This window comes from Hippoglossus stenolepis, chromosome 9 (assembly GCF_022539355.2).
Source record: "Hippoglossus stenolepis isolate QCI-W04-F060 chromosome 9, HSTE1.2, whole genome shotgun sequence".
Classification (NCBI taxonomy): Eukaryota; Metazoa; Chordata; class Actinopteri; order Pleuronectiformes; family Pleuronectidae; genus Hippoglossus; species Hippoglossus stenolepis.
In genome coordinates this window covers 22039634-22066884 of record NC_061491.1, presented here as the reverse complement: position 1 = coordinate 22066884, position 27251 = coordinate 22039634, and the positions used below count along the sequence as shown (strand labels likewise).

The 27251-nt window shown below is 42.9% G+C and overlaps 1 protein-coding gene across 5 annotated transcripts; it reads right to left on the bottom strand.

The window, feature by feature from the left end:
- Window positions 1-223: 223 nt before the first annotated feature.
- On the bottom strand, window positions 224-26341 carry cltcl1 (clathrin, heavy chain-like 1). 5 transcript variants are annotated; one of them, XM_035165200.2, is made up of 33 exons: window positions 25793-26341; window positions 18766-18973; window positions 18249-18251; window positions 16924-17192; window positions 16253-16414; window positions 15918-16031; window positions 15654-15827; window positions 14915-15112; window positions 14406-14606; window positions 14127-14279; window positions 13692-13814; window positions 13063-13200; window positions 12803-12967; window positions 12438-12618; window positions 12136-12299; window positions 11890-12015; window positions 11644-11786; window positions 10911-11145; window positions 10692-10814; window positions 10451-10596; window positions 10182-10365; window positions 9776-9968; window positions 9526-9683; window positions 9278-9442; window positions 8840-9115; window positions 7996-8145; window positions 7777-7908; window positions 7555-7665; window positions 7003-7173; window positions 6509-6730; window positions 6093-6119; window positions 3005-3080; window positions 224-2156 (listed from the first exon to the last, which is right to left on the bottom strand). In XM_035165200.2, the coding sequence occupies exons 1-33, from the start codon at window positions 25832-25834 to the stop codon at window positions 1972-1974; spliced, it is 5118 nt and encodes a 1705-aa protein (XP_035021091.1). In that variant the 5' UTR covers window positions 25835-26341; the 3' UTR covers window positions 224-1971. The 5 variants fall into 5 exon arrangements, 4 of the variants coding, with proteins under 4 accessions (XP_035021091.1, XP_035021092.1, XP_047197080.1 ...); XM_035165201.2 differs by lacking the exon at window positions 6093-6119; XM_047341124.1 differs by lacking the exon at window positions 18249-18251.
- Between the last annotated feature and the right edge of the window lie 910 nt (window positions 26342-27251).

Here is a 27251-nt window from a genome sequence, read left to right as displayed (position 1 = left end):
AGGCCCAAACTCCATCCTTCAACCAAGTTTTAGGAAATCCGAGAAGAAGAGATGAAAACCTTAATATCTCATTTTACTAGCTCCTTTTTTTCTGTGTATCCCCATTAATTTCAATTCTGTGGAAAATCCATCAAGTAGTTTTTTTTCTGCCTAATCCTGCCGACAAACAAGGGATTGGGATGAAAACATAAACTCCTTACTGGGGGTAAAAATGCACCACCACCACTGTGTGTAAACTTTATTCCTCTTTCTGTATTCCATGACTTGTGCAGATAAAGGGAGTGCTCATGTGCAGCCCAGGCTTCTCCTCTCCATGTTGATCAATCCCAAGTTGACACCACAGCGGAACAGGAGCTTCACAGTCGAGCAAACCGTCACCACGTCCAGCAGCCTTACCTCAAGATTTAGCCATTTATTAACCTGCTGTTTTTGCATTTTGTCCTTTTTCTTACAAAAATCATTATGCTTTTTTTTCTTTAAGACTACAACAACACACTATAGACAATACATATGGTAATCCATAATATTTGACTTCTTTGATTAGGTATATCTTAAATTATACACTTTTCAGTACAATAATGATTATTCTTTGAAACAACTGGCACCAGGATGTGAGCTAACGTCCCCCCCGTGTTCTCATCTCGAGTCCGTCTGAGTTTTTAGTCAGGTGACAAACTTTCCTCGAACATCACTTAGTTTTTGACACAACATTAGTTAATACTTGATATACTTGAGTGTAACATGAAAATTGTGCTCCTGGTTGCAGCATTATAGTTTGGCAGCACATGCACAGACTACGGCATATAGCATTTTTTTTATTATTATTATTATACCTGCTTTCTTTCTTTCTGTCTTTTTGTCTCAATTGTCCTGAAGCTCCAGGTGTCCGGTATCAGAGTCCAAAAAAAAAAAAAAAAAAAAGAAGAAGAGTCATCCGACGAGATCAACTGCTCTGAGCCAGCGAAACGTTTGCTGTTGCAAAGGGAGTGGACATTTCATGGAGTGCCTCTAGGTTTGGTGATGTATCCCTCAAAGGCGCCAGAGGCCACACACACACACACACACACACACACACACACACACACACACACACACACACACACACACACACACACACACACACACACACACACACACACACACACACACACACACACACACACACACACACACACACACACACGGACGGACGGACGGACGGACAGTACCGTAACCTCATAAACAAGTGTTCTTAGTCCGTATACAGCAAACACGTTGTACCTGTTGTGAAAGGACAATCAAAACTATTGCACAGTAACTGTCTTTCTAATCAGAGCATGAGACAGTTGTGAAATCAAACATGAACAAATGAGCCTGTTTTTTTTTTTTGCCACCTTCTCAAGAGTAAATAAGGCCATAGCAGCGCTTCAGGAGGGAGGGGGAGACGCGCCCACACACACACACACGTGCCCCTCCACTCCTCAATAAGTCTTTTCCTCGTCAGTGCTGAATCTATAGAAATAAAGAATTTCAAATAAAGGAAAAAAGCTGCTTTATGGTCAGTTACGTCTACATGGAACAGCAACAGGACAGAGTGGTCTGGTGTCACTATGTTATCTTCAGTATGTTAATTCCTCTGGGAGCTGAGAGGGGACGTCATGCGCTGTAGATCAGTGATGCAGTTGTAACATCCTAGTGGAGAGTAGAGGGAGGGAGGGGGAGGGAGGGGAGGGGAGGGTCCATGAGCCTCGATGCAGAGCTTCTGAAGTGAGAGTCCATGTGAAGGGTTTCTATTGCAGTTTCAGTGAATTCGGGAGGAGTCTCGTTGGGAAATGAAGGCCCAGATAAGTTTTGGGGAGGTTTCTCTGCGCCATCATTTGGCCGGTTGAGACTCAGAGCAGCACGGTTCAGTCTGGTTCAGGTCTGAGTTGTGTGAGTGTGTGTAGTGGGGACAGAGGGGAGTGGGAGTGGGGACGAGGCGGGGTCAGGCCTCTACATGTTGAAGCCATAAGCAGGCTGTGCAGGATAGCCGGCGGCGGCAGCAGCAGCAGCAGTTGCGGCGGCGGCGGCGGCGGCCTGAGGAGGGAAGCCCGCTGCGTTGGCAGGGTAGCCATAGCCTGAGTACGCTGGCGGCGGCGCCACTGGAGCAGCAGCGCCAGTCAACATCAGCTGCTGGCCTGATCATACAAACAAACACAAACACAGGGTCACATGGGACATACAAATTAACTTTTTACAACTAGCTCTCATTCAATGTAATGTATTTTACCATTTTTCACTAACAGCTCGATGTTAGACTTGACAGAATTGATCTTTTAACTGCAAACATTGTGAATCTCTTACCAGATAAAATGTACTTGAATTACAGTTTTTAACTTAAATCTAAATCCAATAAAATTAAACTGAGAATGAAATAACAACCAATGACATCCAACCACATTTTAAAGCAACCAATCAGCCTTTAGTCCAGCACATACTGTTAGTCCACAGTCTTTAACTGGTTATAGACAAAGATGTAACAGTAATTCAGAAAAACAATAGAAATGTCACTTAACTTATTACTTACTTTTATTACTGATGTGTTGTATAGTTACATTAAACGTAATTATTAGTCTATAGTGCGACAAAGATTTTAGATGACAAAGCTCTACTTGTTTTCAGTATCAGAAATGGTGTTTGTTACTGATCATGCAAACGTCCATCTAACTCAAGTTACTTCATTCAAAACTGAGAGATGTTAATGTTTTGGAAAAGAAAATCTTTTACTGAAGCTTTTTGAAAATAACCACAAGGCAAAATCACTTGTTACAGAACACTGAGTTATACAGAGTCCAAAGACACAAGTGTCACAATTTGTTCCGGATAAACTAACCATTCTTTTATGAAATACCTTTAACAAAAACACAAATAGTTTCTGAGAATGGAGGGTTAGGAGAGGTCAGATAAAAACAGCAGAATGTGTCCTCCTGTTATTCAGGATCCACCACTGTCTGTCCTTCAGGGGGATTTCCTCCTGTTAACGTACCGAACACTATCGGCTGAGGCTCCGTCACCTCCTCCTCAGTTTGCCTTTGGCTTTCTGTCTCCTCCAGCTTGTCCACCTGGGGGCAACAAAGAAAAGAGCATCGATCAGACGCGGTTCACTCACAGACACACACACACCACACACACCGCACACACTCACACGCACACACTCACACAGGCGTACAGAATAAAAGAAAGTCTGATTTCATACACTGTAGGTATCCTGCAGAAACATTTGCAGGCTTTAAAAGTAAAATTCAACCAAATATTTGAAATGTTAAAATCCTGGACATAAAACGATGCTAGCTGCCAGCTGTAAAAAACAACAAAAACGTTCTATATAATAAAATTTTGCTGGATACCTTCAATGTAATGATCACAGTGCAGTTTTATTTAAATTTAAATTTCTTATTTGATGGACTACATCAGACCATAAACTCTAATGCCACAAAAAAACATTTTTTTAAAATAAATAAAAAAGAAATACTGATAAATAAGACTAGTTAAACAAAGACATAACTACACACAACTCCTCACAGCTAAGGTTACCTAAGAGAAGATGCCATGCAGGTTAGGTGAGAATTTCTAATACAGCTTCCAGTACAAATGTTCAGTCAACATTTAAAGGGTCCATTCACACAAATCACAAATAAAACCCTGGTGATTTCTAACCATGAATATAGCGACTCTCTCCTGTTATCACCCTAACTCGATACAGAGGAATGAAGCAGCTCACAGCACTGACAAATTACAGTAGAAAACCTTTTCAATTTCTCCTTCCAGATACTTGATCAGATAATTAATAGACATTATCATTGACAGATGTTTTTGTAGGTAGAAAACTGTTTCAAATGAGAACTATTGACAACAAAGTCTGTGGTTTATCATTCATAACAAGAGAACAGAACTGTAGGTTAAATATGTCATTTTTAAATGGTTTGAGCAGCAGTAATAATAGATTATTAACACCGATGAGACAGGGCGGTGACAGATTTCTAAAAAACAACAGCAAAACTACATCATGGCAGATACCACTGTGGGAAACAATGTTTCATTTGTGTGAACTGGCTCTTTACAAGAAGAATTGTAGTGGGATTGAAGGTTAAAAGAACTATTACATTGTGTATTAAGTAGAAGAAAAGCTATACATGCCTATGTGCTGATGCCATTCACAGTTAACAGTCTAATCTCACTATAATCACAGTTTCCACATGCATCCCATTCATGGCTGCAATAAAAAACGTGTGTTTCGTTCTGCTACTAAAATAAAGCTACAGATTAGAAGCTCGCAGGTTAAAGCTCATCCAGGCATTCAGTATTAACGCAGTGAGTTGATTGAGTTGCAGGTTTTCCTAGAAATCATTGTTAGTGCAAAGAAATACTCAGGCGTTGTGCTTCAACTGAGGATGAAGCTGAATGCAAAAGGTTTCTGATGTAAGTGGAGATCCATTAAAACAGTGTTTCAGCTCAATTAAGATATAGAATTTCTATTGAGTAATAATTTCAGAAGATGATGAAAGAAGTTTGGGCAAAAGAGAGGAAACATTGAACGGTCATTGGCTGTTCAATGTTTCCTCTCTTTTGCCCAAACTAAGCACTTTTCTGTACATGATGACTACATATTATATAGAGCGTGGATGAACTATTATTTGTAAAGTGCATATTTAAAACACCAGGTCCATGTAATACAAAGGGGTTTAATTTAGTATATAAAACAATATCAGTATGACCTTATTTCTGTTTCTTGTTATGTGCTTAACTAAAACAAAAAAAAGGTGTTCACTTCATAAACTTCTGGTTTGACCAGGGATACTAGGAACAAAGTATTTAGTCTCTAAAAAATAAAGAACTCCAGCGTCTTAGAAGTTAGTGTTTGAAGCCCTGCTCTGATCTAACTCTGGTAAATATTTGAGACTAAAACTTTTGAACCTGGAGTTAGAATCATGGGGATGCATCTAACAAGTGTGGAGTGGCCTCCTCTTCTCACCGGCCTTCATCTCTGGTTGATTCAGAGCATTAGCCAGGTGGAGATGTCCTCGTTTTTCTCAGATCATCAGATCATCACTGATCAGCCACAACATAAAAAACACTAATTGGTTTTAATGTTGTGGCCGACTGTAACATCAATCTCATGATTCGTCAAAATTACAAATCTGCCACTCAGCGCTAGATGCAGCCCCAAGAGAGAGGAGTTTGAAAGTGAGAGGTTTCTGTTAGACCAGAACAGGTCAACCCTGGTCCTGAGGAACAATAAGGTGCACAGGCTTTTGGCTCCAGCCACCAACACAGTATTTAAAGTTATGGGCTCTGCACTGGTCCAAAACTTCTTCAATACCACCTTATATCTCCTGGGTGACGTGAAAATGAAAGTTTACTCAACCAGTGATCATTAATTGCCAGAAATGTAGGACTTAATTTATTATAACTTGCAAAACTAGTGCTCATGTTGAATGATTTTAATCTCCCATCAGCAGCAAACATCTTTCTATAGCTGTTGCATATGAACCTAAAAGTAGTTTCTGATTAATATAATGCTTTTCTGTTATAAGCAGATATATTCCTTCTAATAGTGGTTCTTTAATCAGAACATTAAACATTGGTTTCTATTTCCACTTTCCTATTTTGCACTGAAGATTAATAATCAACTGTGGTTGCTTGTCTTTTTCCCTCAGTCTTTTTTATGAATTAGTTTCTGCTTGAATGTAAAAAGACTTTATTTGAAAACGTAAATTCATTACCTACACAAGCGAGGAGATAAACTCAACATTTATTAAAAATGCTGAGTAAGGTTTGAAAAAGTTGAGGCACTCGATAAGTTTGAAATGTCTTTAAGATAACGTGGCTATTCAGTCATTACACTTACTAAATTACTTACAATTTTTCATTAAAATGTGTTGTGTTGGTGCTGAAGTGGAACAAAAGCCTACGCACACACACACACACTAGTGCAGCTCTGCAGGACCAGAGCTAGTTAGGCCATACTCAGTCTACAGTCCATGCTAGGTTCCTACATAAGAAACCTAAGAGATAAGTTACAACAAAAACAAACAGACAGGACACAGAGGAGAAATAAAAAGTGGGCCAGAGACCATCACCTGCGCTGCAAACTCATCAACCTGGAAAAGAACCCAGAGAGATGACCTCAAGTGACCTCACGTGTCTACAGGTCAGCATTAAGGGAAATCACGATGACCAGAGGTGGTTCACTGGTAAATATACAGTACACAGAACTACCATCACGTGAAAAGAGCATTTCTCTCTACCTTCTCGTCTCATCGTATGTGTGTTATTTTAAATTGTTGGTATGACCTGTTTTCAATATCTCTCCAGACTTTTGTCCAACTCTCACAGGTTTCAACAGGAAATTTAACAATGTAAGAAAAATGCAGAATTTCAAACTTTCAAAACTATAAAGTAATCAAACCTACTTTTATATTAAAAGAGAAACTAAAATGAACAGCAAATAACAGGAACTCTTTCTCCTGCTCTTCAGTGAAGTACTAACCTTTGTGAGGTACTCTCTCATGACCTGGATGAAGTACGGCATGGCGAAGTCCATGATGTTGTGCCTCCAGGCGACCTCCAGCACCACGTCGGGGTGAAGCAGGTCATAGGAGGCAAAGAGGCAGGCGGCGAAGCACTCCTTCCTGCCCTCCTCCAGGAACCACTGAAGCAGCGTCTCCGCCAGCTCAGCGTCCTTTGACTCTGCAGCGTACAGCATGGCATCCTGGGAAAGACACATTTACACGACTCATTATGGGAAACATAAAAGTTTGAGTCCTCATATATACATTTTTGTGAGGAAATTGCCAACTGAAAATGTTATTGGTTTGTACTTGATGCTAGATGGTTCTATCTCCAAATACAGCTAGTATATCTGAAGTATAGACAAACAGTGCCATCTATAGGGGAACGGGGGTACGTGCAAGAAACAAACATTTTCACTGTCTAAGAGGACCTCTTTTTGATTTATTAGCTAATGCCTGTGAATAATCTCACCTTGTAGAGTTTGTCCTTCTTGCAGAGCTCCACACTCTGTCTCCAGCGGTTGTTGCCCTTGTACAGGTAGGCAGCGATACGTCTGAACTCAATCAGTTCGTGTTTCTCTAACCTCTGAGCCAGGCCGATGGTGTCGAAGTCGTCGTAGGCGTCGATTGATGCTCTCAGACCCTGTGGATAACAGGTCAAATATTACAGCACAGGCCAGAGAAACCTGAACCAGTTAGTTTGTTATAACTGGACATCAATGGTGAATCATAGAATCTGGGTATATTTACTACTATTACATATATTACACTATTTCAAATGTGCCCCTCAAATGCTTTCTAAAACAAACACCACTCAAACATTGCTATGTACAAAAATAAACCACATCAGATTAAATATAATCCAAGTTTCCAAAACAAATATGACAAATAAGATTGTTCTGTAGAGTCAAATCAACTGTGCATGTTGTTAAGGATTTCACATCTGTTTTATGAAATAATGTGAACATCTATAATATCTGTAATATTATGTCCACTTTCTATAGTATCAGAATGGTTGAGAGACCTGGTAGTCTTCCTCCTCTGTCAGCAGGTTGTTGAGAGCTTCGTTGACGGACCTGTTGTTGTGACTCTGGACAGATCTCAGGTAAGGCTTCACCAACTTCAGCTGGTTCAGCTGCTCAAACAAAAACAATCAATGTCATGTCAGAAGTGTTTGACACTGTGCACAATCTGTAAGAAGGAAAATAGAGAGGGCGTAATTCATTAAAGAGGATGTCACTGTTACCTTGCTGAAGAAGTTGACCGCTCGGCTGTGGTCCAACCGTGGAGACAGAATAGTCAGCAGGTCGTTCAGTAGTAGAGGTTTGAAATCCAGGTAGAAGGACAGAGATTTATAGTACAACTCCACGTTGGCCACCTGAGGACAAAACAAGAAGAAATGTTAAGATATTTAAAAGTTTTAAAAAGGAAAATAAATGACTTAGTCACAAACACTGCTCTTTACCTTAGCAACGATGTCTTTGAACGGCCCTTCTTTCCATGCATCTGTAGGATGAGACATCATTGTGAGGACAGCGTTGTCGAACTCCTCGTACTTATCGTAAAGGAACACCAGCTCTGCCCATAAGTGAGACTGCTCCGCTGCCCGAAGGACCTGGGAAGAGAAATACATATTCAACACAGAACCACATTCAAGATTCAATGTTTCAAGGAATGACATTTGGCACATTTAGGATAAATTACGACATCATAGGTGTTTTTCCAACATTTTTGTTATGTTGCCTATTCACAAGATGAAAACATTTTTTTCAAAGACAGAAAAAAAAAAAACTAGCACTACATCAGAAACTGTCAAACCATGTGATTTTATTCCTGTTTTTGCCAGATTGAGAAATAATGTTAATTCATCAATAGAAATAATTCCAAGACTAAGCACTTTCAAGGCGAAAAATATTTATGAAGACTTCTCTGCAAAGATTTTAAGGATTTTAAGAATTCTCATGACAAGATTTCCTCAAGTCTTCAGTTGGGTATTATAAAAGCAAGAGGGCAACCTGATAGAGGAATGTTTCATCCTATATTTAAATTGAAAACACCAAAATCGAAGCTGTGATTCTCACAAGATAACAGTAATATTTCAATGCAGTGTCAGCCAGCAAAGAAACAAAAAAACTGTCAGTGCACAGTATTAGTTTCCTTCTAGGCTGCTGATGAGAAGCAGAAATCTATGCAGGGTAATAAATCAAAAGATAAGCAGCCTCCTTGTTTGTGATCGACTCTTTGATTTATTACAATAGAAAAATTGGATTTGAGACACAAACACACATAATCGTACAGACATAATTTACCTTTGGGATGTTGACTCTGGACCAGAACAGCTCCAGGTGCTCCCTCATCTTCTGAGGTTTGAACTTGGAGTAGAGGATGGCGAGCTCGGTGAACATGCCCATGTGAGCCCGCTCCAGTCCCAGCGCGGCCTCCAGTAGAGCGATGAGCTCCTCGAAGTAGCCACGGTCCTGATAGTAGCTGATCAGATCCTCCAGCTCGTCAGCGTGGATCACTATGTGGAGGCCGCAGATCTGTGCCAGCCGAAACTCCTCGCCCTCAACACACGCAAAGCATACCTGAAGGTCGGAGGGAAAGAGAGGAAAGAAAAACATTAAACTAAGATAAACTTAAATGTATCTTACAATGTGAATTATAATGCAGCTTCTGTAAGGAAAAAGACAAATAACACACAGACTGGTAAAAGATAGTTGAACTGAGGATAAACTTGTGGCAGTTACCTCCTTCCATGTCCGTGTGCTGTTGGCTTTCCTTGCGCTGTCCACAGCCGCCTGATACTCCCCGAGGTGGACAAGTGTCGATGCAAGTCGAGCAAAGTTGGACACGTTGTTGTACAAGAGCTTGGCTGCTTCGTACATGCCCTCCTCGTAACATCTATCGCCCACCTGGAGAAAGAGAAATGAGCAGTTACATGATGAGCAGGTGAACATCGTGGAAAAGAACACTGCACCTGTGCTGTTTCTCTTACCTGCTGTATGTGAGCATTGTTGGGTCCACTGACGAACTCCTCAAGCTCGGCCAGACGGTTGGTCTTGGCTAAAGCAAAGATCAGCTCCGTCTCCACGTACGACTCTCTCGCTTTCTTTCGAGCCATCTGAAGGAATTTAACCAGGTCCTCCCAGTTATCTGCAAAATGAAACCAACACCTTGATGATCCGCTTAGATCATCAGGGACTGACGTTGTATGAGCTGAGTTAGGCAGCAAAGTGAAGGCTTACTGTTCTTGCTGGCTGCGTTGACCACCTCCATGTACGCTGACGGGTCCACGGCTTTGATATACGAGTCAATAGCCTCCTTGACCAGGTCTCTCTGCAGCTGAGCTCTGGCTAACTGGCTCCACACCGCAGGCTCGTTACAGCGCTCAGCAAACTCATAGGCACGATCCAAGTTCCCTATGTGCTCTATCAGGACCTAGAGACACGAGGAAAGAAAAGAGCTGCATTATATTATCTAACAAACATCAGGGTTAATAATAAGGAGCATGATTCATAAAATTCAACTTGACTGAGAAAACCATAAACATTAAACAACTATTAAACACATCAAGTTGATCAGAACTCAGCTCAGACGAGCAAATACTATTAACTGAAGTACTTAGAACTTCCGATGTGTTATTTCCTTCACCTGTATGGCTGAGGTGTTGACGTCAAACTTCTTGAAAATGGCAAATGCTTCCTCAAAGAGCTCATTGCTGATGGCGATATTGGCGATGTCCGGAGCGTCATAGTTGTCTAGCTTGTTGATGTACTCCATCACCCGAGTGCGGTCGGCCTTGATGGCTGTCAAAATCAGCAGGTTCTGGAGGTTTCTGGGAGAAAAACTGGGATTCTTAAAAAACAGGAGAGGTATTGTGAGTAAATTACTATGATGGCTAACAAGCAGCAAGTCTGTACCTGTGCTCGCTGAAGACAGAGTTATCAAGAACAATCTTCTCCAGCAGCTCAATCAGCTCGTTGGGCAGGTCTGCCGTCATGAAAGCCTTGACAGTGACGGACACTTCCTCTGGGTCCTGCGTCTCTGACAGCGCTGTCTGCACCACCTGAAATTAAATCAGATAAGGAGAAAACAAATATAAACATATAGAAAACACCCCTGATTTACAGTCTGCAGGTGGGGAGCTGGGTGAAACCTGACCTGATCAATGAGTTGTCTTCTGAAGGGGTTGTCTTCTTCCAACACGTTCGCCCACAGCTCGGGATCTTTCCGTCGTACAAGATATCGAGCCTCACTCTTGAATAACGAGTTCTCATTGCAAACCTGAGATTAAATCATATAAAAGGTAAATGAAAATCAATTTATCAATATTAGAATGATGTGACTGATCATTTACATGCTACACTGCGATCTACACACTTTGATGAGGTCCAGGTCACACTGTCCTCTCTCATAAGCCACACACGCCAGGTGGGGGTCTCTCTTCTCACAGTATCTACCAACAACGGCGCTGTCGTAGAACGGATTCTCCTTCAGGAAACGTTCAGGTGTGTTGTTGCTGTCGATGTAGATCTTAGCGAGGGCGTTGTGAGTGGCTGGCTCCTCGCAGCCTTCGTGGATACGGGACTCCAGCCACGGCAACAGAAGCTTTAACCTGAAAAGATAAAGGAAAACAGTGTTTAGAAAGATCTGCTCCATTAGATAACATTCAGAGGATTTTAACTTGCATGTATTATAATGCCATTGACTTTCTGTTATTAAGCTTGAATGTTATTTCTAGACTGATGTTTTGAAACACTAGATGTCACTGTTGTGTATTCAGTACCCAAACTATTCATATTTACACTTTCTCAGATTCACATGTTTGATGGTTGATTTATACTAGAAATACCTACGATAGATGTGGAGCAGATAATCTGTCTCAATTGAAAATCCATGAGGAATGTGTTAGGGAAATAGTGCCCAGAAAATCCACATTGAAAGCACATGCTAAGATTAAAATATCTTCTTCAGCATCTGAAATGCATTAAGTGCCAATCGTACAATTTTTGGTAATATTTATTTATATGCAAGTATTATTAAGATGTTTTAATCATTCACAGAGAAAAAACTATGCAAGACAACAAATTATTTTTTTTATCCATCATCTTACCTGTTTCTCTTCTCTACCTCCTCTACCAGCTCATCAGTGGAGAACTGCCCTCTGACCACCATGATCAGGTTCTTAATGACATCCTCAGCACAGTCGACATCCAGCAGCCCACCTATCACCACTGGTAAACGACTCGGGTTCACCTGAAAACAAGGGCAACAAATTCCTCATATAAAAGGGTCTCATGTAGACTCAATAACGAGACACTTGGATTAGGTATAAACCAGTTTTTTTGGGGGGTCTTACCTTCTGTACATAGATTTCAATGTATTTCTGTAGATTGTTGCGGTAGAGGTAAAGCACGAGATCATGGACGAAGTCAAAGCGATCACACACAATGATAAGCGGAAGCTGGTCTGTTAGTTTGGCCTCCTACAAAGAAAATAAACACAAGGTTCATTTGTGTTAATAAATTGCATGGAATGTACAATATATCAGATAGTTGCTGGATGATAAAAAAACATCATTAATACTCTAGGGGGGTAATTTTACCTTGAGGAAGTTTTTAACCCTCTCTGGGTCATAACAGTTGCTCTCTCTACATATTCTCTCCACTTCTTTGATTTGACCCGTTTTACAGGCGGCCTGGATGTACTTAAAGTGGACGTCGGGCTCCTGGCTGAAATTCACAATCGACCCAAGGAAGTAAAACAATCCTGGAATAGAAAAGGAAGTGGGAGAAACAGTCAGCTTCATTCATTACCAAGTAAATCCTATTTGACACATTCTCTTGCTTTAATCCAACATGACCCAGGTCTGCATACCCCCCCCCAGCCCGTGTGTGACACACCTACCTTCATAACTCTTGAAGGATTCGAAGAGCTCCACTAATGCCAGAGTTCCCAGCTGCTCGTGATACTTAGATGCTACCTGGACACACAACTGCAGGTTCTGTCTGATGTTAGCCGACAGCATGGCCCTCAAACACTCCAACGAGTCTTCTACTGACAAAGAGCCAAAATAGTTCACCAGCCACTAAAACCAGAGTCCGAATAAGAAAAGAGAAGATGGGGGAGACAGTGAGACAGTAGGCTGAGCAGGGAGGAGGTCAAAGGAAGTAGGTTCAGGCATTTTCATGTATCGTCAAAACAAAAAGGGAAGAGTGGCTGCTCCCAGGGGTGTGATATTCACGAGCGTGACCAAACGTCTGCAGGCATACCTCAGGGTTGAGCAGATGCGTGTGCACCACAGCTCGTTTGATATCATACAGGTCGGTGTAGTGTTCAAGAGCTCTCTGCAGCAGACCTGCCTTCTCACACAACTGAGCGACATGGGGACGGTCGTAGTGTGTGAACATCTGGTTCCCCAGGATCGCATCTGCCACCTGAAAACAGTTCGCGACACACATGAAAACACAAATTAAAGTAAAGTAAGGTGAAGTTGCTTTATGTAATCAGGAGCATAGGCCTGAAAGTTCACCTGGGGGGCATGTATGAGGTTCATTTCAAGCAGACGTGTCTGTAAGTGTCCTTCAGCTGGGCGGTTGTTCTTTAACGCATCCAATAGGAAGGAGGTGCACTGCTGGATCAGGTTGCCCTCCATGAAAACATCTACAATCTACCAAAGGGCAAAAGAAAAAAGAGAAATGGAAGGAAAGAATTCAGTTAGAAAAAAAATTTGATTTCCAGCCATCTGTGAACCATAATTTGAGTTAGCATGCAAAGTAAGATTAGAGTCGCACACTATCAAGCACCAGGGGCCTGGAAACCACATGTTTCTGTTTTCCATATTTAACAACATCTGTAGAGGCCACAACAGAAAAGGGTGGGGGTCTTCACTTGGAGAAGCATCTAGTCATCAGGGTCTCTCTATGTGAGACTTGAACTGAGCAGAGCGATGACGCGACTTTACAAGGAGGGGGGGGGGTCACTGACTCAGTGAATTCCTGGCATTGCTGGCACATCTGGAATAACACAGATGGAGGCTCCCACACTGGGCTCTTTGTGTGTTTGCATGCATGTGTGAGGATGAAGGTGCAGAGGGAAAGTGTAAAAGCAATACTGTACGTCTCCAGTGAGTGAAGGTGGTAATGCTGCTGTGAGTTTTACCTGGTTGATGTTGGCCAGCGGCTCCTCATCCTGGACCAGCATCTGGGCAAACTGAAGTCCCTGGTCTGGATTGACACGCATCACATTTCTCAGTAAAAACACCCAGTCTGGGGTGTAGCCCACCTACAACAGCATAGTTAAATAAAACACAATTCTCAATGAGCACAAACAAACAGACTCATAGACAACTAGTATTTTCTTATGTACTCAATATACAATATAGAAATATACAAAAATATATAGCAACTCTACTACATCACCTCATTTCAACAATGCTTCTAACCTGACATGATGTTACTTTTAAGTATTTTCTTTCTCTGACCAAACATTTTTTTGTGGTTTTTCCATTATACATGCAATGAATAAATTTGTAACTCTTTTATCGTAAATATCCAACTAAATACAGATAGGAAGGACAGTGAGTTCTCTGATTACCTTTTTGGCATACAGCACTATCTTCTGGAACTGGCCAGTCTCTGCAAAGCACTGGATGACCTTGCTGGGGATGTTCGCTCTGAGGTACACACTGAGAGCGAGTGTGGGGTCAGAGGCCTTCACCAGGTCTCCCAGCTCTTCTGAGCACTCCAGCTACAGCACAAGTGTGATCACAATCACCAACATTGTTAATGATGATTGCGTGGTCTCTTTTGTACATCTAAAGATAAGCCCAGGGTATTAAAGCTGCCCTGTTGTTATAAAATCCTCCAGTCCTACCTTGTCCTCCTTCAACCATTTCTCCAGCAGTTGCTTGCGGCCCTGCTGCAGGACAGGCCTGCACAGTTCAAGAGACTCAAACTTGTTCAGCTGGCCCTGGTCCAGAAGAATACCAAAGTACTGCAACAGTGGAGAGGCCTGACCTGGCTGGGCCGGGACACTCTGAAATTTACGGATGGTCTCTGCCGTCCTCAAGATTCCCTGAGGGAAGGAAAGACAGTGAAGAAAGGAGGAATTATGGGTAAAGGATACAAATATAGTAGCAGAACAAATGATAAAGTAATTCCATTGAACCTTTTTATATGAACTAGTGTATAAACATGATGATATGACATGACTATAAAAATATTTAGTAGATCCTTTAGAGTTATTGTGTTTTATTTGTTTCACCGCAGAGTCAAACTGAGAGCAAATGATATTATATATTGATCTATGTTAAGTACAAATGTAAAATGTGTGCCGTATCAGCATGAACAAACACTATTCTGTAGCAGTAGACACAGCCGTACCTTTGGTGCTGATGCAGCAACCTTCGCAGCCTCTGAATAAGTTCCCTGGGCAAACAAAGTGTTGAACTTCCGGCCAAACAGCTCCTCAGCCCCAGCGAGGTTTGACCTCACAGCCATCCTCAGGGCAAGATCAGGGTTCTGAAGGACGTTCGTGGCATAGTTGACAATGTTTTCCTCCTCGACGCAGACTGACAAGACCTTGAAAGAGAAAAAATAGATACATAGATGAACATATAAATATTATGTACATAGGTAGAGACGCCATAAAAGGAAGCTTGTACAAAATGTTCACCTAGGATGAAACGCCAATGTGGCTACACCCATTGTTTGTATAGTAATAGAAGATGCTATCTGCACCCAGGTGTCCATAACAAACAATGTCAATGCACACAGGGTGGAGAGCCAAGGTGGCCATTTACACAAGAGCCTGAAAAATGTATCAGTAGGCAAATAAAAACAGCAGTATCTGCATTTATGTTTGCCAATATTGAAACTTTTATTTTACAGAATAAACAATGCAGAAAACATCTGCATTCATGTTCACATTTTATGTATTTTAGTTGTGTTTATATTCTTATTTGTGTCATATTTATTTGGTTGTGTTAGGCGTTCCAATGGGTGTTTCCACATTCCATACTTGTGCATGCAGCCAAATGGCCTTGTGGCTATTTTCACCTGTGTGCAAATAGACACTGTGAGAAAATAATTGCTAATTGCCCCTGGGCTGCTAGTTTCTCACCTGTCCCTTCTTGTTGACCCCGATTATTCCTGAGGTGGTTTCATAAGGAGCAGTGACAAAGATGGTCTCTGCACTGATTCGATTCATGTAGATACACACTCCAGACTCCAGGTCATACAGGTGGATGTAACCGTACTTAGTGATCAAATATATTACACCATGCTTACTGCCAATCTGAGGAGAAAGATGAGAGAGAGAATTTAAGTGCTCAGCGGTCACACTTAGTTTATCCAAAGCTGACGAGAACCAGGGCTGTTTCCTCACCTGCATCGCTACAGGAAAGTCTGTCTGAGCTTCTGGAGGGAAGAACACATCCACTGCCTTCTTAGCAAAGGGCTGGTTTCCTGTTGCTGGTTGACCAACTTCAATGATGTGCAACTGGAGGAAGCAAACAACCAATATGATAAATATGAGGAATGATGGACAGCAGAGGGGAGTACATACATATATATATAAAGCCATTTCATAAAGGTTGTTTCCATTATGGTCTTAACTCAAACACTGTCTTTTTGTGCAACTCAGAGGTCTTTATTCAGATGCTAAATACACTTTGATAGCATTGTGAGTCAAATCTGTGCAATCAATCCCGGGGCCCTCACCTTTCCCCCACCAGGGGAGCGCACAGCAAAACAGAAAAGGGTGGAGAGTTTGGTATTTCCCTCCACTTTGAACTCCCCGAAGGCAGCAGCGTGGCCTTCGATGGGCTGAGACACTTTCCTGTCAACAGAATACAGTTGCATCGCTCCAACTACACGGTTTTGCTGCAGGAGAAAGAGACGAAACAGGAATAAGATAAATTGTTGACCTGCAGTCTGTAGCCCCACCATAGGTTATGTTTTCACAAATGGCTGTCTGTCTGTTAGAAGGATTATGCAAACTACAGAACAGGTTTATATGAAACTTGGTGAAAGGATGGGACATGGGACAAGAGAGAACTCATTCAATTTTGGTGTGAATCATTCAGACAAAGCGGGGGATCCGACAAATACTCTAGGAGTTCACAGAGAAAGTTAAATGTGGCCAGAAGTTGGCCTGCGTCATTTAATAGGTCAAATCCATTTTTTTTTTTCACATACACATTAAAATGGAAGGCTGGTATTTCTGCGTCTATCCACTGTGGAATGCAGAGTTAGTGTGAAGAGAGAAAGATGTGTTCTGAGATGATGTGGGGACTTTTTGTGTTACGAGCATGTAAACAAAGGATCAGAGAGTGATAGATCAGATATTCTCCTTTCCTGTGCTTTTGACTGTACAGTAAACATGCTCGTACCTGTGCAGAGATCCCTATCAGCAGTAGCCACTTCTGTTGCTCGTCAGTTCTGTAGTTGATGATCTGACATCCTGCCAGACTGGCGTGCCGATCGAATACTTTGGTCGGTTGGGAATCCCCCTCCATGCTCCAGTGATAGACGGCCGTATCCGTCACCAAGGCAACAGTGTTTACTGATATCCACTTCCAGAACATGACCTCCTCCGTCATCGTGTGAGCCTTCACCTTACTCTTCATCTCGATGTTGAAGATCTGCAGTGTCTTGGCAGCTGAGGGGGATGACGCACAGGGAAGAAGTGAGACGGGCAGGCAGCAGCTCAGAGGGGGAGACAGGACAAACACTTTTGAGTTTGGATGAGAACTGAAGGCTACCACAGGTTTTGTTTCTTCGAAGGGGAGGGTGAGTTGAGGGGTATTCAGCTGCAACATGTAACTTTACCACTAGATGTCTCTGAATTCTACACACTGAACCTTTAACCTCCAATGTAATCATGAATCAGTGGGAAACTCGCAGACATGTATATTTATGTTCCACTAGAGGACTGAGGAGGTCTGTTCTGTCGTCATTCAGGTTAAAGGTGTTTTAGAGGGCAAGGAAGTAAAAAATCTGTTAAAACAGTAACCTGGCCAACTCTAATCCTCTGGCTACTGAAAGCGGACTACAGCTTTATGAAGGTCATAATGACTTACTGAACACATCTGTATATAGTATGGGTTTAGCTGAGCCATTTGACCGATTCTGTTCTCCAGAATATTGTAAATATGACCAGTAACAACCTCCATTTAACAGTAAAGTTACATAGAAACAAAACAGAATAAAAACGTGAAGAAATGCATGATTCAGGTGATCACTGGAGCTGCTGTACAGACCGCCGTCAGCACAAACAGCTATAATGATACGTTAATGGCATCGTTTATATGCAGCAAGGAAAGATTTGAGCGTTGATGTGGCTGCTGGCACACGCTCACACAGACGTGCAACAACACACAGTACCAAACCCACTGTGTATTAGCTGATGACGCATACAACACATACACTCTACCAGCATACAAAAAGTCATGCTAACACATGTGTAGTTCTCATAAAAGTAGGATGGTGTATGTGCCTGCAGGTGAGGTGTGATTCTGTGAGGTATGTGAATCTGATGCAGTCTACTGGCCGTAGCAGCCATTTCTCAACAGTTTTCTGTTTTTTGATTGATTAAGGGTCGAAATAGCGCTGCGTACTTGAGAGGGGGGATGTGGGAAGCTTTTATGAGAGAGACATGGCTACTGTATCATCACAACAGAGTGCCAGACGGGTAGACAGACAGAAAGCAACTCACCGTCTGAAAAAGGACAGACAGCAAAGGGAGAAAAAAAGCAAAGTGTCAATCAGGACAAAGACAAAGATAGCCCAACGGGAAAGGGCAAACAGGGGCATGGTATCCTCAGAGGGAGGGGGAGCATTACAGGCAAATCATCCTGATCAGCGCTTGTGTTTGTGCTCCGAGGGCAAGATTCAGAGGCAGAAAATCAATTTACACAACCAATTTAGTACATTCAGGCAATAGAACTAAGTGCACTCTACATATTTATGGCATTGACAGAGCATTAGTCATTGCACGACCGTGGCATTCCCATGGCACTCTTGGTATATGGTTAAATCTGTTAAAACTAGAGACAAACAAACAGTGCAGACTTTATTCTGGGAACTGAGACAACAATAATAAGCTCGGCGGTTGGCGGTAGGCCACTAGCAATACCAGCAAACTGTTTTTCCTCACAACAACTCAGCATTTTTCTATTAAATAACCAGAGGTGTGGCCGCCTGAATGTGCTGCGGTACATCTCATACATTACCTTTCAGGGCGATGACCTTGCTGGCGGGGTTCATGATGGCACTGTCGGCAGAAATGGGTCTCCTGATTGGGTTGGTGGGGTCGGACATGTCCACGATCACCACCTGGTTCTGCTCGCCCACCTTCTCTCGGATGCAGATGAACTTGTCCGACTCCATGGTCAGATAGCTGAAGCCAATGTTGGCTGGGTTCACGCCCAGGTTCTGCAACTGTAAATATGAATGAAGTAAAAATGAGAATCTTGATAACTCAGGTAACTTTACTTTAACCCTGTTTAGCATGTTTTTGTGGTATAATGCCTATTATGTATAAAATAAAGTAAATGTTTGAGAGTTTATTAGTGTAGTTGTCCATAGTTACAGCATTAACTTCTAACTGAGGGTTAAATGACTGTTAACACACTAACACAGTTATAGTATTCATTACAGTTCAAAACGATAGTTTGACATTTTGGGATATACAGGATTATATAGAAGAGTTAAATAAGAGGACTTGACTGTTTTAATTGATATTGAATAAAAACATGTTAAATGAACAAAACATAGAAGACTTCTCCATGACAGTTTGCCGACAGTTCTCTACTTTTAGACTAAAAGTTAAACTAATAGAAGCTGGACAGATTTTTAAGGAGTCATGCCTCCATCTCAACCAAAAGAAAAGTCAGGAAAACATACATGGCAGCAGCTGACATTTGACTTGCGAGGGGAAAAAGGCAGCAAGAAGGAGAGTAGAACAGTGTTTTGATAAAAATAGTCGCAGGTCTGCTCCAATTTTCCAGGGAAATTCTTGAAGGTGGTCTCCCAGACAGGAGGTCTGGTGCTACATGAAGCCAGGGAACAAGCGTGGGCACACAGCGGACAACAGGGTGTTAACCCAACAGAACTTTATTTTACACTCTTATTATAGCTGCTAATAATAAGCTGAATTTTCTGAAGCATTTTCAGAAATATGCTCTACTTGCAATGCCATTAGTACGGTGGCCCTGAGGGTCAAAACACAACATGGATTGGATTAAGACAGAGGGACAACCTGTGATTGGTGGTTTCGATGTCTGAAATTGACTAGAATGCTTGGTTACACAGAAGTCCCTTTAATGGCTGACCACAGAGAACACAGACACAGAGAATTGTTTCTGTTAATATCTATAACCAAACATCTGTCCAAGGACCTGTACAACAAGCAGGATTTGTAGTTACTTCATGCAGAGGTACTAAATCACAATGGTAACTTGTGCTGAACGACCCCTAACCTGCACTGGAGGAGGTTAAGTTCAGAGGAACAGATCAAAACCAAAACTACTGATCATTCCTACAGGATCCTGACAGGGACAAAATAGTTCACAGTTAAGTCACAAATAATAAAGAGCATGGAACAGAAACAGGAAATGGCATTGAACTGTCACCGGGGACTTGGGTTCTGTCCAATCACAAACAAGAAGTGTGTGTGTCCTTCCCTTGATGTTATCTGAAATGTTGTGTTTGGTGAAATGTTGTTTGGACCCTCAGGGCCACCGTAAATCGGTAATCACCATTAAAACTCTATTATACTGAAAAAGAACAGCAGTAATTAATTTAAGCTAAGCCTGTGATTAAATCCTTCCAATGCATTCAGCCATCTACATGAGCTGCCATTAGAGAATGAACACTTAATTATTCAGCCTAAACCAGTTTGAGACAACACTAAATCCTCATCCACTGAAACTAAGTATAAATCCTAGTTTCTTCAATAAAGCAGCGTAGGTGAATCAGATTTATTACTCAGCATATTTATTTTCTGAATGACTGAGCTGATGTCAAATCTTGGTACAAGTAACAAACATGAAACGCTCCACCTCGGTTAGCAGCTGTCAAACAGAGGAATTATTGTGCACATTGTCCAACTAACTATGAACTGAGAGGGCAGACCAAAACATGCTCTCTCTCTCTCTCTCCCTCCGGTGACTGAGCTGCCTGCATTATGCAGTCTGAGGCAAGCGGAAAGGAATCCTTACGCTCATCACAAGGACTATAGTATCTCGCAGTTGGCTGGTAGAGCAGGACAACAAATCATGACAGCTGAGCCATTTCAATAAGGTCAACTACAAAACAGGAAGGAGTAAGTCAGCAGCCTGGGGCGAACACAGAGAGAGAGAGAGAGAGAGAGAGAGAGAGAGAGAGAAAGAAAGAGACGCCACATTCGAGCAAGTGCTTTTTATATATTTGAGTGGATCAAATCTATACGTGCATGTGAAGAGTCACTTTCAGCAGAATCCAATAGAGAACGATCACCCAACCCTGAAGAACCTAATTTCCGCAGCAATTAATGCAGCATTAATGTCATTATTTCTCAACTTTAAAATGTTACCAAAATACAATAATAGCAAGATCGTATAATATTAAAATTAAAAACGTCTTTATTCCTTTGTTTAACACTTGATGAGTTTATTTTACAACATAACAAAGAAAAACACCAAACACTCTCTGCTCCCAGGCTCTCAAATATGAAGACGCGCTTTTCTCCAACAATATATATCATATGATACATATCTCTACGCCACAGCTCAATGTTCAGTAGGTTTCTGTGCAGTTATGGGGACGTGCAATATTAAGGCTTCTCGACAAGGCCACAGAGAAGACCTGAGGGAGGATTGGAGCCATATGCTACATCTCCTTTCGACTGCCAGAACGATCTCGGGGAGGGCATGAATACAAGAACGATAGTGAGGGAGAAGATAAGCATGGGAGTGAAAAGGAGGAGCTCCGGACACAGTCCAGCATCCTGATATAAACAGAGCGAGCGGTTGTTAGGAGGGAACCGGTGTGAAGCCAGAGTGATAAATGTACCTTTTATTAGAAATGAAGAGTGACGGATGAGAGGGAGGCCCGCACAGTGCAGTTCCAGTAACATGGGCCTTTGGCAATTTACAACTCAGGGTGGTGCGACTGACTCACCAGAAGAGAACATCCCCCTTCGCACTCCTTCTTAGAAGAACATTCCAGACTAAAATCACACCTCAGCTACATCTACTGTCTCCACTGACCCATAAACTGCCTCTAGTAGAGCATCTTCACACACACATACAGATTCCTAGAGGAATCCTCCCCAACTAACACAGCACTAATATCACAATAACAACAGCAGCAGTTGAACTTCACTGATGATACAGAGCTGACGGTATTTGGTGAGTCATAGACTGGGTGGACGCGTTGCTCCGACACTGACACGTCGCGTCAGCAGCTGAGGGTTTTGGGGTTTGTAAGGAGATTACACAAACAGGGTTTAAAATGACGAATGCAGCAAAAAGACGTGGCGTTGCTTTTTTGCATCTCCTTGCACCAAATGGTGGAAGGATTACAATTTACGTGATCATAAAAAAACGTATTTATATTACAATTGATCAATTAGATTTGTGCATATGGTTTATTCCTGATGGGATTTTAGACTCTTTCCGCTCGTTGTTTTGTTTTCATTCCTCACAACTTTAATGTTTTGGTTCACTTGACAGCTCCTGACAGCTGTCCTCAGTGAAAACACCCCAAAACAGCAGGCTGAGTCAGTGACTATCTGGTAAATGAAGAGCAGCATTTAGTAGCTAAAGGGTTCACAAAAAGAGAAGCCAAAACGCCTCGATCACCCCCTGGTGGCTGGCTGCAGTAAAGGTCATAAACTCGACCTCCCCATGTTAGCAGATGGGACATCGAACAAACTAAAATGCCGGCTTTTTCCAGTCATTTTGTTTTTATTTACTTACTTGATGCAGTAAAATGGGGTGAAACATCAAGATTGACGGGCTCGCGGCGTTTCTGGATAGTAGATATACAGTCTATGCTTTGGACAAACAAGTGACAAACGATAATTTTGCAAATGAGTTGCAGCCCTGAATCTATTCTTACAGCTTTCACAGTTTGTGTGTTATTGTTCATATTGTATTTGAGAATAGCTGCTTCTTCACAGCATTCAAGATTAGGTTTTGGTGACGGAACACAGATGCACACGCCCGGCCCCTGTCAGCCACTGCTGCACTCACAGATGTGTTCTTCTAGACGGAGATAGAGTCTTCTGTCAACCTGCTTCCTATACTGATTGGATTTGCTGAGTTTAAATTGGGCCTGCTTAGCTCATCTGTTTTTCACAGCTGCTGGCTTGACGTGGTGGCATCGTTTCATCAGTTCAGATCCAGCAGCACACCAGGATGCCTCAAACAGCCGCAGAGCAGCAGGTTGGACTCTCCTAACTCAACTCGACAGGACGATGTTCAGGCGCCTCCGAGCTGCAGGACATTTTTGCACTTACACAAGCTGCTAGAGAACGTAGGCCGCTGCACCCGACAGCCGGCAGGGGACCAACATAAGCTGCGAATGACTATCACTTTAGCATGTTCATTATTCAACGTGCCATCCTCTACTAATTAAATACAGTTTGGGTCAATTAATGACACATTTTGACATGACAACCTGGACCCTGGCTCATCAATCATAAACTGTTTTCAGGCACAAAGTCAGGAGAAAATCAGATGGTTTACAACAACATAACTGGAGCATTCAGGTGAGGGGTGACGCGGCTTGCAAGAGACAGGATGTGACACATAAATTCAGCTGCAGAGATGATGTGTTTACAGACAATTACACTGGCGTCGGGCCCCATCATCAAAAGCTCTCGAATGTCAAAGTTGACATCTTTGTCGGTGTCTTCTACACATCATCGTTTATTCTTTTAGTTTTTTTCAGTATTGGGTCCGTCGTGTGTTTGAAATGTCATCAACACACCCTCTAACTTATGGATTTCCAGATAGTTTCCTGCTGTATTCTCACATGGGCTCACTCTGACATTATACAGAGTCTTTACTAGGGGCCTGGCAGGAAGAGCTCTGGAGAATGTCCGCAGCTACAAATGTAGATATCTGCATCCTCATATACAGCTGCATGTCTGAAAAACAATATAGTAAACAACCAAAGCAAGGAAGTCTTCAGAGTAGTATTTGAGCTAGTTAACCATGAGGTTAATGACCATAGCTACTAGTATTGGGTGTAAAAATGATTACTAGTGAATCTCTCACATTTAGAACAGTAGTTCTGATCCAGGCCTCATCCTCCACATCAACATCAAACACCAGTGTTACGTTAAAGAACCGTTCTGTGGTTCAACCGGCTGGTGCCTCACTGTGCAGCCAGAGTCCATGTTACATCCCTGAAACCAGGCCCAGTGTGCAGACACTGAGCTGTAAATACCAGGCCAATAAAGAAAAAAAGCTAAACAACTTGAGGCCCAAAGTCCTGGGTTTGCAAATTCCAAGCATTTTTGACTCTGCTGGAGCCACCTAGATTCACGGGGGGATACGACCGGGGCAGAGCTGGGATTTCACGCTGGAGGAGGAACGTAAAAGCAGTCTGCTGCATATCACTGTCTCAAGGCAGAGAGGTTTACTGAAGAGATGTATGAGCGAGAGGTATGCACTGTTCAAAGCAATTTATCCCAATGACCCAGACAGTTCCAGGTACTGCGCTACCCTCCATCAGGGAGCAACACAGCATGAGTCCCGCCAGTGAGGAGAGGGGCCTGGTGGCCTGCAGAGACTCTTGGCCAGCACTGTTTTTTTTGGTGAATAAAGGGTCTTTGGCTAACGAAAGTGGGGCTACTGGCCAGAGGAAGGGAGCACAGAGGGGGGGTGGGGGCTCTGTACGGTTTTTTTTTTCCTAGTGAAAGGCCATTTCACTGCCTGCTGTTACCATAACAACAGGCTACAGACCAAGGGAGGCGGAGGGGTGCGTCACAAAGTTTCTCTTCTGGCTGCAAGACACCGAGCACTGGGGCTGCTGTGGGACAACGAGTATCAAAGTCCAAACCAGCAGAGGAAAGAAGCGGAACATAGTGGAAATAGTTCGTCCATATATGACTAAATAAATGGCTGCTTGTTTGCTGTTTTTCCCACATGGGAGTAAAGGACATTTTGTGTTTACTAAAAAGACACTATGACCAGGGCCTCTGATACCCTTACATGTTGATCATTGTGAGGCTGCACAGACGTTGCTCTGGCATGAAAATACCAATAAGCAGAGCTAGAATACACACTGAATCAAAAGAAAACATTGATGCACGTATATAACTAGATTCAATGAGAGGGTTTGACGGCTGTGGGTCGTTCGCCAGCATGAGGGCCTGCAGTTCGATCCCAGTCTCCACCATTTCTGTGTGTTGAAGTGTCCTTGGGCAAGACACTGAGCCCACAAATGCCCCTGATGGGTGTTTGACCGACGTGTGACAGAGAAGGTGCTGCACATAGATGCACTGTATGAATGAATGTGTGTGAGAACGGCTGATAAATGACAAAAATAAATGTCCTGTAAATAGCTTTGAGTTGTCATCAAGATCATATATATATATATTAATACAGATGATGTTGCAGTGGTGCTGTTTTCTGAACTTATCTGACATTTGTCAGTGATTAGACAAATGTGTCCACTTCCTGTCACACATCGTCTCTAACGGGGATCGTGGCAGAAGCAGGTATTTTGTCAGCCCAGTGCAGAACCTGGACATTAGCAGACATGTTGTTGTTGTTGCGAGGACATGACACCTACATGTTACAGCCCCACGGAGCTCCGGTGCAAAAAGGGTTGGACACAGAAACCAGTGAACAGCTGAGCTCCGCAGCTTAAGGTGTCAAAACGCCGCAGTTTGCACCGGCGCGGATTGAAAATGACAGCGGCGGTTTTTCCACATGAAAACTGCGGCATATCCCCCCCCCCTCACACACACACACACACACACAGAGAGAGAGAGAGACACACACACACAGACACACACACACTACAGTCCGCAGTGGAGCTGTTGTACCATCTCAATTTTTTTTACAAGTCATCATCTGCCCGGCAGGAGCAGAACGAGGCCTGTGGCTATATCGAGCACCTCCCTGCAGCAGGAGGGCTCCGCAGCCCGGGTGAAATGCGACATGTGCCGGGTGCGAACATGGAGCAGCGTGGACACGAAATGAGCTGATGTTAAAAAGGCCGCATGTTTTTTTGTTTTTTTAGCTTGAATCCGCCCGTTACCTGCAGATGCTCCTGGAAGCGTATCGGCAGGATCTGAGCCATGTCTGCAGGGTTCGTCGGTCCCGAGGATCCGTGAGGAAGGAGAGGGGAGAGGGGGGGACGACAGGAGGAGCTGGCGGTGGTCGTGGTGGTCTTGTTCTGTTCTGTGCCCCCGACACGTCCCCTGGAGTCAACGGCGATGGACAGTGGTGGGTGGTCGCGGCAGCCTGCGTTGATACCACTCGAATCCGGCGACTGCTCCCATTCAGCAGCCCCCCTACACCAGTCCTGGAGCAAAACAACTCCGCGCCTCCGCCAAGGAAACTAGTCCACTCCCACTAGTGCCGAGCCCCGCAACCAGCTTCCTCCTCCAAGGACGCACGCGGCAGCGCTGGGAAAACAGACCGAGCTGGGGGATTGTCAGCGGGGAAGTCGCAGAGAAGCAGCCCGCGTGTGGAGGTTTGATTCCCCGCTTCAGACCTGTCAGAGAGGTCGGGTGTGCAGCTCGTACCCCTCCGCCGCAGCCCCCTCCCCCCTTCCTCTCCACCAACTTCGAAATCCGGGCTCGTGACAAGCGCCCCACCTTTCCTCGATCTCTGCACACACGCACACACGCACACACACGCACATGCAGGCACACACACGTTTCCACAAGTGTGTTGTGCGGATGACATTGAGCTCAGTTCCAGAAGCTGACACTGCACCTTTTTGATTTATACCGGGTCTCATTCATGGTTTTCTATCATCATCATCATCATCATCATCATCATCATCATTATCACGCCTTTAAATAATACACTCTCACCAGTCACTTAAGTTTACAACTAATATGATTATACACCTGCATTGTACTTAAAGGGATAGTTCACCCAAAAATCAAAATTCACTCATTATATACTCGCCACTATGCAGATGGAGGGGGGGAGTGTTTGAGTCCACAAAACACTTTTGGAGTTTCAATGGTGACCAAACATATAATCCTCCATACTGCTCCTGTGGTGTCATTTACACCATGTTCTTAGCCTAAATCTCCTCTGTTATCCTCAGCCTGACATTTCACCAATCACCAGTTGGATTTGGCTTCAACGCTGTTTACCCCTGAAACTCCCAAAAATGTTTGTGGACTCAAACACTTCATCCACCCCTCCATCGGCATAGAGGCAAGTAGATAATGAGTGAATTTTCATTTTAGGGTGAACTATCCCTTTAATATCTAAAAAGACTAAAAAGGTGTAAAATTCAATGTTGCGTGTATTTAAAAATCACAATCGTTTACATTATGAACTGTCAGTTTATTATTTGTCTGTAAAATGCTTTGTTTTAATTAGCGATGGTCTATAGACACTGCAGATGTGAGTCAGCATGATACACAGGATGTGGCCTGAACAGACGACGTTTGAACTCCAGGAGCTGCTGTTCCCGAGGATCTGCCTTTCACAATACAATTTGATTACTGGAAAATACTAAAAAAAAGGGAAAT

Excerpts from the sequence above, each read along its gene's own strand:
- cltcl1 (XM_035165200.2), bottom strand. The coding sequence starts at position 25,834 with ATGGCTCAGATCCTGCCGATACGCTTCCAGGAGCATCTGCAG. Across the intron at positions 16,415-16,923 it reads TGATAGGGATCTCTGCACAG|CAAAACCGTGTAGTTGGAGC; the intron begins GTACGAGCATGT and ends TTTCTCCTGCAG. Across the intron at positions 3,081-6,092 it reads AGTTTGCAGCGCAGGTGATG|GTGGACAAGCTGGAGGAGAC; the intron begins GTCTCTGGCCCA and ends TGTTGCCCCCAG.